The sequence below is a fragment of the Pongo abelii genome, chromosome 2 (assembly GCF_028885655.2).
Source record: "Pongo abelii isolate AG06213 chromosome 2, NHGRI_mPonAbe1-v2.0_pri, whole genome shotgun sequence".
NCBI lineage: Eukaryota > Metazoa > Chordata > Mammalia > Primates > Hominidae > Pongo > Pongo abelii.
This window is the reverse complement of record NC_085928.1, coordinates 30,462,641-30,474,958: the sequence shown is the minus strand read 5'-3', so window position 1 is coordinate 30,474,958 and position 12,318 is coordinate 30,462,641. Positions and strand designations below refer to the sequence as shown.

General features: G+C 36.0%; 1 protein-coding gene across 31 annotated transcripts in view; it reads left to right on the top strand.

Moving 5' to 3' along the window:
- Window positions 1-12,318, top strand: part of BBX (BBX high mobility group box domain containing) — a 280,471-nt gene that overhangs the window by 214,865 nt on the left and 53,288 nt on the right. For all 31 annotated transcript variants that reach the window (XM_003776175.5, XM_003776174.5, XM_054551569.2 and 28 more), the window contains 2 exons: window positions 2,465-2,539; window positions 10,087-10,167. In XM_003776175.5, the coding sequence (XP_003776223.1) occupies window positions 2,465-2,539; window positions 10,087-10,167 (156 nt within the window). The remainder of the gene's footprint in view (window positions 1-2,464; window positions 2,540-10,086; window positions 10,168-12,318) is intronic.

The window sequence follows — 12,318 nt, the reverse complement described above, 5'->3', positions numbered from 1 at the left end:
CGTCCAGGCTAGAGTGCAGTGGCATGATCATAGCTCATTGTAACCTGGAACTCCTGGGCTCAAGGGATCCTCTTGTTTCAGCCTCCTGATAGCTAGGACTGCAGGCGCATGCCACCATGCCCAACTAATCTTTTTTTTTAAAACAGGGTCTCACTATGTTGCCCAGGCTGTTCTTGAAGTACTGATCTCAGGCGATCGTCCCACCTCAGCCTGTCAGAGTACTGGATTACAGGGCATGAGCCACCATGCTCAGCCTGCACTCTTTTTTGTCGAAAGCAGTTATAAACATGTTAAATAAGATTGGTCCCAACTTTGAAAGCAGAACGGCTTAAGAGATGATCCTTGAACCTCTAAAGATCTAATGAAACCTCTAAAATTTCACAGGAAATTTTGGATATGTTAGCATGTGTACATTTTTGTGGCTTCTAACAGCATATCTAAGATCCAGAGAGATCCGTGATCCTATTGCTTTTATATAAAAGGTCTCTATCTCCAGGAGCTCCTATTTATGTTATTAATTGAAATCTTTATCTTAATATTAATTTATAATAACATCTCCCCCCTCCCTTTTTTAGAACTTCTGAGATACTTTTCACAAAATTGGATGGATTGTAACACTGGTTCTATTTTGTTCACTGCTTGATTTAATTCTTAAAGGAATATATTGTATTTAGGTATAACCTACAATATTTATGTATTTCCCCTTATATAAATTGTTTATTTTTTTCTAACTTTTATAGAGGGTTGATAGGGATGAAAAGTGATGTCTGAAATAAGTTGTACTAAGTTTATGATTCCTAAGACTTAAGGAAGATTTCTCTGGGTTCATTTTTGCATTCTGTCATACTTGCACATGGTGGTCACTTGAAATGACAAGATTCATGGTTTGACCAAGAAAAGTTCTAAAATTTTATCCTTGAATGTCTTCAGAACACTTGGTTAGATCTTACAGTGGATAAAATAGTTTATTTCTACCTAGTTTGTTAAATTGGATTTGGTTGATATTTGTTCTTCTTACTGATATTTATTCTAAAAATGCTTATCTGATTAAAAAGCACAGTAGAATGAAATTTTCCTGGTGGCTTCAGCAGCGAATACAATTAATTAGTCAGTCTCTCTACTAATTTTTTTTTTTTTATTTTGAGATGGGGTCTTGCTATGTTACCCAGGCTCGTCTTCAACTCCTGGGCTCAAGTGCTCCTCCCACCTAGCCTCCCAAAGTGCTGGGATTACAGATGTGAGCCACACTATGCCCAGCCTCCTGATTCTTTCCCATTCCTAAACATCACTTTTATATGTATAACTACGTGGCCCTGTTGTTTTTCTAACCAGTTTAATTAAAACGAAAAAGCAATTTTTGTGATGAAAGAGTTTTGATGAAGTGGATTTACTGCTTAGTAAGTACCCTTTGATGGAGTTGTTGGTGAACAGTTACTTGAAGGAAAGACTTGTGGGATTGGGAATGGGCTAAGTTATTATAGTGCCCAGGCTTTCTGCTCCTGTGACCCGCTTTTACCCTGTATTATGGCTGAATAAAAGTTTTTTCCACTTTGGAACCAAAATTACTAACTCATCTTGCTCCCAAAATGTCCTTGAAAAGTATTTCCACATGTTCCTCTGAGCAAAGTTGAAGAAAGCTACCATAATTGCCAACTGGAAACAAAAGGTCCCCTAGTTGAATCAAGTGTAGGGTGGCAGACTCTTCTATTCATTGTCACACATTAACGTGCGAGTGTGTGTGTGTGTGTGGTTGTTTTGGGTGGGAGGATGCAGGTGCTATGAAAGAAGAAAATGCTTTTCATATTTAGTAAACAATTTATTGAGTTCTGGTGCCATGCTAGGTAACATCTTTTATGGCTTATTTTTTTTTCACCATAATCCTCTAAAATGCAGATTATTATCATCATCATCAATTTACAGTGGTGAAAAATAAGTCTCAGAAAGTTTAGCTGAGCTGGCCAAGGTCATGTTGTGGGTAAGTAGCAGAGCTGAGATTCAGTCTCCCAGATACCGTGACCCACATCCATATGCTTCACCAACACTGCATCAAAGCTGCCTCTAACTAGAGAACAGCTTGGAAGGAGTGGTGTTGGGAAGAGAATGAGGGAGTGGCTTCACTTGCAGCCTCCAGCTTTTAACAATATACATTTTTTCCTTTTTTTTTTTTAAGTAAGGAAATTTATGTCAACAGGTCTCCTTAACTGCTCTTTGATATATACCTGGCACCCTTACCAAAGACATGGCAAATGAGCCATACTCAGTCTTTGTTCTTTATAATCATCTGTTTTTAGAAACGTGGCCTTTGTCTTCCCTTATCATTTATACTGCTCTTCTAAAGGGATTGAGGATAATGACTCATTTTTAAATCTTTATCAGTGTCTACAGTTGAAAATATATGGCAGAATCTTATGATCTGATGTGGAAAAATGTCAGTGTACGTTAAAAATTGCTTGTTTCCTTTCAGATATCTTCAAGTACGTCCCACCCTGATGCTTCTACAAAGCAATGTCAAACATCCGCCTTGTTTCAGTTTGCAGAGGTATGGCCTTTTTAAAATGCTTTTTGGGCTAAGAAAACTTGCTGAGCTCAGGAATACTGGAATGGAGTTTTGATAATGTATAGTGAACTTTAGGCATGCCTGTTGTCATTATTAACATAATACACATAACAGAATATTTATTGCTTTTTCTGCTGCCTTTGATGTAATCATAGTCAAATCAGCTCCAGATTTTACACCCATTTTATAAGCATTCATTAAAGAGTTCATTCAGAATACCAGTAATGTGTTTATTTCATTTTATCTTGTTTTTAATTTATTTTAAAAGCTTGGAAAAACTGCTGTCAACAAGAATGTCAGAGGGTTCCGATTTATTAAATTTTTCCAATAGTGAAATTAGATGCTGTAATTCATGAATGACTCTCTCACAGTGAATTGCAGTGGTGAATACGACCTGTTAAATCAGGTTAAATTAGCTTTCAATGTGATGTAGCTTCAGCCAGTATTTTTATTAGTATTTAATCCCAGGCTCAGATCAGATCAGCTTTTGTAAGATCTCAGATTTCTTTGGTTTGTCAGCCGAAGAGAGCACACACCAGAGAGTAATTTTTTTGGTTGGTATGCTGCAGAGACAAATCTGATATTCTTGATTTTGCCACAAAAGCCCTGGCCTCAACCATATGCTCATTTCTAATGAGCACTATATGACAAATAATAAAACGTATATAGTTTATGAAAATAAGATGCTATCTGCTTTAGGTCTTTTCTTTTTTCCCTTTTTATCGCAACTAAAAAATGCATGTCATAAACCAAGCAATTTTTATAGGGTTGAGAGAAAATGACAAGCAGGACTGTGCTGTTTAATATTGATGTATTGAATCACTTTGATTCATTTGAATAAAGAATACTGCATAAATGGAAAGTAAAATGATATCCTTTTGGCAGAAGAAAACCTATCATCTTACTTTGAAAATGAGAAAAAATTACTTTTGGCTCTTACATTAAAAAAAAAAAAAAGCTGTTTCCTCTTGGGACAACTCGTATCAACTACTATGACTTTATACCATTGGTTAGCCTGCTTATGTATTAGGCTTCCCTGCCATAGTATTTGCTTAGCTGCTGAGGGCTATTGTATAAAATTGGTAACAAAAATATATGATGTTATTTCATAAAGAATAATTTGCTTGATTAAACTGAATAAATTAAGATTTTGTTACAGTTTTCCATTATAATAAGCAAGCTGTTATTTTCACTGTCTAGGGGAAATAGTTAATAATTGTTAATAATACTTTCTTGCTTTCCTCCAGTTGTGGATGCCCATTAATTCTTCAGAGTTAAAAAGGAATTTTGCCATATTGACTAAATTTATTTTTAATGTTGATATCTGAGCCAGTTCTATCCAACTTTTCAGAAACATTTTTTTCAAAACAATTGATTTGCCATGTATTGTTTGATTAAATTCTATACTGCATAGCAGGAATATTAGAAAGGTAGCGGCTCATCTTTGACACACCTGATATTTACATATCCATTGACTACCAAGAGTATTCAGCTTAACTTAAAATACCAGTATGGAATATCTCAGCTGATGCTGGTTCTAACTGTTACCACCGCTCAGCATATGATTCAGTGTATGACCTTTTTTTTTTTTTTTTTTGAGACAGAGTTTTGCCCTTGATTACCCAGGCTGGAGTGCAGTGGTGCGATCTCGGCTCACTGCAACCTCCACCTCCCAGGTTCAAGCGATTCTCCTGCCTCAGTCTCCTGAGTAGCTGGGATTACAGGTGTCCAACACTACACCTGGCTAATTTTTGTTTTAGTAGAGACGGGATTTTGCCATGTTGGCCAGGCTGGTCATGAACTCCTGACCTCAGGTGATCTGCCCACCTCGGCCTTCCAAAGTGCTGGGATTACAGGTGTGAGCCACCGTGCCTGGCCATGATTGGTATTTTAGCACCACTATTGTCAGATTCATTAGGAGCTCCTGAAGCACTGGGGACAGCTCTAAGGGACCAGTTTGGTGGTGTAATAGCCACCATCTTGTGATTCTGCAGGATGTGATCCCATGCCTTTCATAAACTAATTTGTCCTTGCTGCTCCGTACACTAATTCTTGAATGAGATTTGGTCCTTGCATCTTAATTATACTAAGTTTTCTTCTAGAGAAGAAAAGAACTTCTTACTTGGAGGAGACAGTCATGCAGGGTGGCATTTCCAGAGGTTGCCGCTCTGCTCTACAGCACTCATCTCCTGAGGACTTTTGGGGTTTTTAGCTATAAAGTGTATGCAGGATTTGAGGAGCCTTTTAAAAAATTATTAATTTGAAAACTTATTAGGAGTTGTTTCAAAATATAGGAAGGCATGTATGACAGAAAGACCAAAATAAAATGGTTAGCGTAAAAATATATTATTTTCTGTTTTGCCCTAGAATGAGATGTAGTCCCTACAAGTATATAACTTCTCCTAGTTATATTTTGCAACCATTGGTAATAGCCCTAGTTCCTCAGCAAATTAAATTATTGTATCTTTGGCTATTTAACTGTAAATGTTATATGTGTTTATACAAGAGTGGTTCATGGTTCTCAAAGGATACATAACCTCTCTCGTCACTTTCCTCCTCTGACCCAACAGTACCCTAACTTTCAATCTTTAACATCTTACAATCTGACCATATTGTCAGACTAATACTGGGCTGGTTTTATTTAAGGCTAAATAAGAGCTAACTAGATGAACTAATAAAAATATCTACTAAAATCTACTATGAGCATATGTATTGCAATAGAAATAGAATAGGCTATAATTACTCACTGCGATATCCCTAAAGCTCTTAGAATTATTTCATAAAACACCATCACCTTTGAGAAAACCCAAAGACTCTTGAAATTCTTGTATTAATTAGTCAAAAGCGAAGGTTCTCAAACTTTATAATACATCAGAGTCACCTAGAAGGCTGTTTACACACAGATTGCTGGGCCCCGCCACCAAAGCTTCTGACTGATTAAATCTGGTGTTGGGCCTGAGAATTTGCATTTCGAACAAGTTTCCTATTAGAGAACCACAGTTTGAGACCACTGCTCTATATAACTATAGAGCAAATTATTAAATCATTATTGTTAAGGCATTTATTAATATCTCTGGGACTTCACGGTGGAAGGGTCAAGAGAGGAAGGGATTATGTATAATAGAAAATTACTGAGTGGAGCGCTTTATATCCCTGTCTCTTTTCAGAGGGATTCCTGGTCCTATTATGTACACTTAAAGAGAAGTGGGTGTTTATATAATCTAGGGAACAATTTACTCTTTAAAAGTATTTAGCTTTGTAATACCATTTTAAGATCAGGCATGCAAAATTCTCAAACTATTTCTGTTCATTTTATTTACAAACTCTTATAACACTGGGAAGAAGTTAACTAGATTTTCTCTTGAAAATGGGTCATTTATCGTGTAAAATATTTATCTTAGAAACATACTTTTAACAGTAAACCCTGGTGATTTCTTTAAGTCGAAAATGTTTTGTTTGTTTTGATTTTTTTTCATTGAGTCCTGGATCTCTTCCCTGCAAGATGAGAAAAATATTTTTCCTTCTTAACCAAATCTGCTCATTGAAAAGCTCATTGAAATTAATCTATATGGAGCCATGAAACTGAATAAGGCATATTTGTTTGTAGGTGCCTCGTACATGTTTACATTTAAGAGGAGAAACATCAGGGTTTAGAAAGAAACACAGACTGCAGGGACAGTTTCTCACTCCCCACCCCCAATTTCAGCCTGTCTCCCATTCCAAGGTGACACTCATATTTCATCCAGAGTCAGCTTGGCCCATCCAAAGTGCCATCTACTCTGTGTTTCCAGGCTCTGATCCATGAAGTTGGTCAGAATGAATTTCCTATCTGTGTCTTCTGTTGTTTACAGGTGGAGTGACACATCAGTCACTTTTTAGGTCTGGTTTACCAAAGACTAATGACCAGATATAATGTCAGAAGGGAACTGTTGTCTTTAATTATTTAACAGGCCTAAAAGCCTTGACCAATCCACATATTCTCTGATCTGCTCTGTGGCTCACTCTTACACCTAGAGCATATCTTTGCATTGAAAAATTATATTTACCTTGAAGACACAGCTAATCTGGGTGATTTAGATAGATTTGGACTTTAAAATTTCCCTTAGAAGATATTTGCTTTGCCTATATAAATATAACTATAATCTCACCAAAATTAAAATATTGTCACCATTGGATATAAGCAATAGGTACAAATTTAATGCATTTATTTTCATGAGGGAATGCTCAGTTTGTTACACAATATTACAGTTGATTAAAAACACCATATACTTACACTGTAACTAATCAGTGGATGTATTATGTGTTTTATTGGAAGCACTAATATTTCTTTTTAGATAAGAAAGGTAAGGTAAAGAAGGCCTTGTTTGTTCTTTGACTTATTTATTCATTCAACATTTATCAGTCATTTTCTCCCAAGCTACAATATTTACAATATCGTCATAATTGTAAGACTTCCACCATTACCTAATTTGATTCTCGTCTTTACCACCTGTTTGCTCACCCACCTCAGACAGCCATAAAATTAGCAATTTAACATCTAGGGTGATCATTTTTCTTAGCACTTTAGCTGTACCTCATGTACTGTTACACCCACCCTGTAAGTAGACTTTATGGATGAATACTGTTTATCCAAACATTACTTAATAGTCAAGAGAGACTACAGTGGAATTAACTTATTGGCAAGCCCTATCCAATTTGAGGAAAATAAGAAGCATACCCATGAACATCTATGCCGTATGGCCCACTAGTGCCCTCTACCTACCAACCTAGCAAACACACACTTCCCTCCATAGCTGACCAGTCATTGGAAAAGAGATGTTAACTATATTGTTCCTATCTGAAAGGATGTATATGTCTCTTAGGTAGAACAGCATGGGCAGGAGTGAACAGTGATATAACAAATCATTACTGTATCAGCTCTGCTTGAAATTGAAGCCATCAGCATAGATGAGATTACTGAGAGAGGGTCCTAAGACAAAACACTGAGGAAAAACATTGAAGGGATTATTATGGAAAGAAGAGCCAGCAAAGAAGAACCACAAGGAGTGGCCTGAGACATAGGAGGAAAGCAAGGACCCTGCAGTAACGGAAGGGCAGGAAGGAGTTTTTCTAAAGAAAGACTAGCACTGTCAAATGCTGCAAAGAAATTAAGATAAGGACCAAGCCATGGAAATTAACATATGCCCAGTTTTCCACCCTTCCTTCCCTCAAATTAAGAAGTTTTTGATTTAACTTTTAGAAATCGTATCTCACACTAAGTAATGCCATAAAAATGTTACTGTTAGGAGATCCTGGAAATGTTGGGCTACTAAAATATGTTGAACCTCCCCCGACACATGCCCTTTTGGGAATCAGGCTTCTAGCAACCTTGAGCGTTTAAAATGCTTCCCTGTACCTGTAAACAGGTAAAAATCCTCCCAGAGGCAATAAGGAAAACTGTTCTTACTAAACCTAAGGAGACCATTCTCAAGCCTCCTCTCTGTCAGCTTTGCTTTAACTCTAAAGGCAGGTAGTGCATCCATGCAGTCAGTCATTCATGAGCCTCTCAGTGTGCCATGCACTGCATTAGGCACAGGATATGTGGGAGTGACACACACAGAGAACGAAAACCTGCAGTGACAAAAGCAACAGCAGAGGGAGCCAGTGGAAGAAACAAAAACAGCATGAGTGTGAAGTGCAGTGCTACGCAGCTTGTGGTCCTTCAGTAATTCTTGAGCATGTCATGGGATTATGCGACAAATTTAGTGCTCTGCAAATTACTAAATTTAATAAATATACACATATACTGCTGTTTTTAATTCTGTTCAATTTCAGTGTGTAACTAATTTTTGGAATTGTACCAAAAAGGTGTTTATGTTTAAGTGTTAAAGATAAATCATTATTAGTAATAATTGGGCCATTTATTGAGAGCATAATATCTCTTCAGCACTACCCTGCACTAGCATCAAACCTAATCTTCACAGCATAATTGTGGGCAGGTATTACTGTTCATATTTTGAAGGTAAGGTAAATGAGGCTCAAAATCTTATTTTCTTAAGTCCACACAGCAGCAAGTAACGAAAGCATGCCTGTCTGGCGCAAAGGCCATATTCTTTCTATTATAGAGCGTTGATTCAAGGCAGTGGCATTTATGTTCAGTCCTTCATTCCCTGAAGCACTGAGAGCCCGTGGTATTAATGTGTTTGTTTTCTCTTAGTCTCCTGATAAGGTGAGTAATTGAATTCAACATGTCTAGAAAAGGTAGAAGTAGCATTTATCAGTGAAAATTTGGCAAGAAGAAAATATTCCAAACTTCAGAAGATTGAGCCCCATAAATGTATCTTCTAAAGGAAAAGTAAATGATAGAGATGAATAGAAAAGCACTCTGTTAAAACTGATAACACCTAGGAGCAAAGAGTCCTCGTAACTTCCTTAAGCTAGGCCCTTTTTAATGGCCTAGGTAGGCCATTATTAAATACATGCTTCTACAAAGGCCTGTTATTCAGCAAGTATTCTAGGGAAAATTTCTTCTAGCACGAAGCACCCAGTCTCTCCTGGAGCTAACAACTTCATGGAATCACCTGTGGGATCTGTGGTCACCTTTAAGGATATAGTCACAAGCAGGATTACCTACTAAATGGAAATGAGAAATAGCTCTGTTTTTAACTGAGAAAGAATTCAGAATCACAAAGAATCTAAAAAGCTTAGACTATAGCTATCTACTCTAACAATGACAGAACTTCTCCAGGTGAAGATGTTTTGTAAATGTCTTTAAGAATATATGTCCTTCTCAGCTCTTATCAAGGCTAGAAATTGAAAATGAAGTTTTTATTTAAAAAATGAGAAAAGGCAGTGTTGTTTATTTTTATCAATGCCCAGCCACTTTTTAGCCAAATTTGCAGAAGAGGATGCAGTCAATGTTAATGTTGTACATATGTTATGTGCTACAACACAGCATAGGCCATTAACTGTACAACTCAGATTTGTGGTCTTGATTATCAGTCTTTGCATGTACATTAGAGCATACTCTGAAAGCCAGGGTCAGTGTTTTATATAAAACTCTTAGATTCCTAAGCTGCTGTCATATGGCCTTGCACATATATATTGGATTCTAAACAAAATTTGTTGACTGACTTGATGCTGTCTTTCCACAGAGATCCCAGATATATTCCTCAAAAAAATTAATTGTTTGGTAAATGCAGAATAACTCTAAATCTCTTTTATATTTGACTAGTTGTTAAGTTAGTACTTAAATAGAAATTGAAATGCATTTCTTACTTTAAGGTTATAGAGTTAAATTTAAAGCCTAGAATATCCAAGATAATATTCTTACTATTAAACAGCCATACCTACTTTTGTTATTATTTTTGAGGTCATTTACTAAAAATGGTTCTCAAAATGATCATCCCAAATGTGACATGTTTTGTTACTTGGTACATGGGAGCAATGGTACTCTCGTAAACTAAGAAAAATCCTGGATGTATATGAATGAGAAGCAAAGATTCTGGTATCAGAACTAATATTCCCTATTTGGATTGTCTTTAATATAGATTTCTTCAAACACTTCGCAGTTGGGTGGTGCTGAGCCTGTAAAACGCTGTGGAAAGTCTGCACTCTTTCAACTGGCAGAGGCAAGTTCCTAAGAATATATTGAGATAAGATCTGCAGAGGTGGAAATCACAAAATATTCTAACAGTGTTTCCTAAACTGCACCATCTCTCCTGTGACCATAAAACGAGTTACATCTAATTTTCAACAATGAGAGGGTTAACCTTTAATTTGGGAAAACTGAATTTTGCTACTAAAGAGTCATTAAGCATTGGAAAAGGTTACCCAGAGATATTGCAAAATTTTTTTCACAGGTAGCATTTTAAAATAAGGTTGCTTAGATTGGCTATGTAAGTCCAGCCTGAACACAGAAGAATATCTGTGGTTATTTTCCCCTTTTCTGATTCCCGTAAACCATCTAGAAATCTCCAGAATGCACTGCTTTTAAATCAGATGGTTGATGTTTGAATTTTTGTTTTCCTGGTGAAGAATTCATATGACATGTTCTAAAATCTGATCTTGAAAGATGAATCAGTTGTACATTTGATGTGACGTGTGTAGAATGCTACTCTTCCATTGGCAAAGTAGAAAACTTGCTTTCATAAAGCTGGTGAGGAACAGAGCCCTTATTAGTGGGGGATGGATTGGGGAGGAAGACGCCGGAAGCACCTGTTGCTAGGGTGGGCAAGGCAATGGCTTTCTCTGCCAGGCTGTGACTACCCTACCTCAAGGAAACATGCAGAAGAAATGTTTTCAGCACCAGGACATTCTAGTAGCAGTTTTCTCTGTTGGTAAGATAAATTAGGCGGTAGAAAGTGGATGACCAAAAATCTCATACTAAACTTTTCTTTATTTTCTCTCATTTTTCTGGTTTCCTTTCAAGGAGCTCCCTTTGAGTTCTTTTGTAAATTTTTTGTAGTTTATTTAACTTAATGAGATGACCAATCATATTCTAAAATTTCTAAATTTTATCGTAATTCGTATCATAAAAACTTATGCATTTAAAATATATAATATCTTTAAATTAGGTTTTTAAAGATTACCAAGTCCAAATTAGAAATATAAAAATACAAAGGCCTTAAAAAGTAAAATTAATAAACAATGGAACAAACTACCCCATTGTTGTCTGACACTACAATGACATGCTTCTTGTGTAAGACAAGTTCAGACCAAAATAGAGGGCTACAAGTGACTGGAAAACTCTAAGGAAAACTAATGAAGACAGCAGGGAATAGTTCTAAAAAGAACTGCATGAGTCAGTGCAAAGTACTACTCCAGATACAGCTGAAACAGTGAAGATCTGACAAGAGAGTGCCTTTGGAGTTAGAGTTGTAAACAAATCCTAGTAAACAGACAGACTGTGAGGTCATGCATTTGTCTAGTAACTCTAAGACTGTATAGATTGTCAAGAGAATTTATTTTAACGAAGTGATTATTTTTCTAGAATAATATGGATGTATGACCCTCTGCTTGTGCTGGTTATATAATTGCGTGTGTATGTATGTGGGCACACACATATACAAAAATACATATGATTTCTTAAATATTAAATAATACTAAAATGTAAAACCAGCTTTCAATATATGATATTTATCTTTAAACAGTTTTTTTTGTTAAAAATGTATGAACCTTTGGGGTACTTTGCTGCATGGGGGGCTGGTAAAGAAGTGGATTCGTCTTCTCATTTTCTTTCTTTGGCATAGCAGTCATAAAAAAAGGATCCCTTATTAAATCAGAGCTCATTAAAAAGAACACTCTTCTAATTTGTAGGGATGCATCCCAAATATGAAACAGATGCTATGGTTTAACAGATGTTTGAATGTTGGTATCATAATTTAATGGGGTAAAATGACTGAAATAAGCCTATTCCAATTATAGCAAATCAGCTTATACTAAGACTTGAGTTTCTTATGACATTTGAGCAAAAATTTATACTTTTGATAAAACAGAATCCCTAAAAAATAAGAAAACTTTCTTGCATTGTTATTTGCACTGAATCAGTATGATGTCTTAATACAGTGCATTTTAGAATAACATTCTAAAACCTTCCAGTTTCTAATTAAACTTAAATATATGCACAATGGATTAACCAGCATCTCCAAATAATCACCAGTAGATTTATGTTTCCTTAATTTTTTTATTGCATGTGTATTTGATATTCATTTTTCATTCACAAAATATAACATTTAATTATTTCTGATGCATTTTAAGATAAATAAAAAAAGAAGATATTG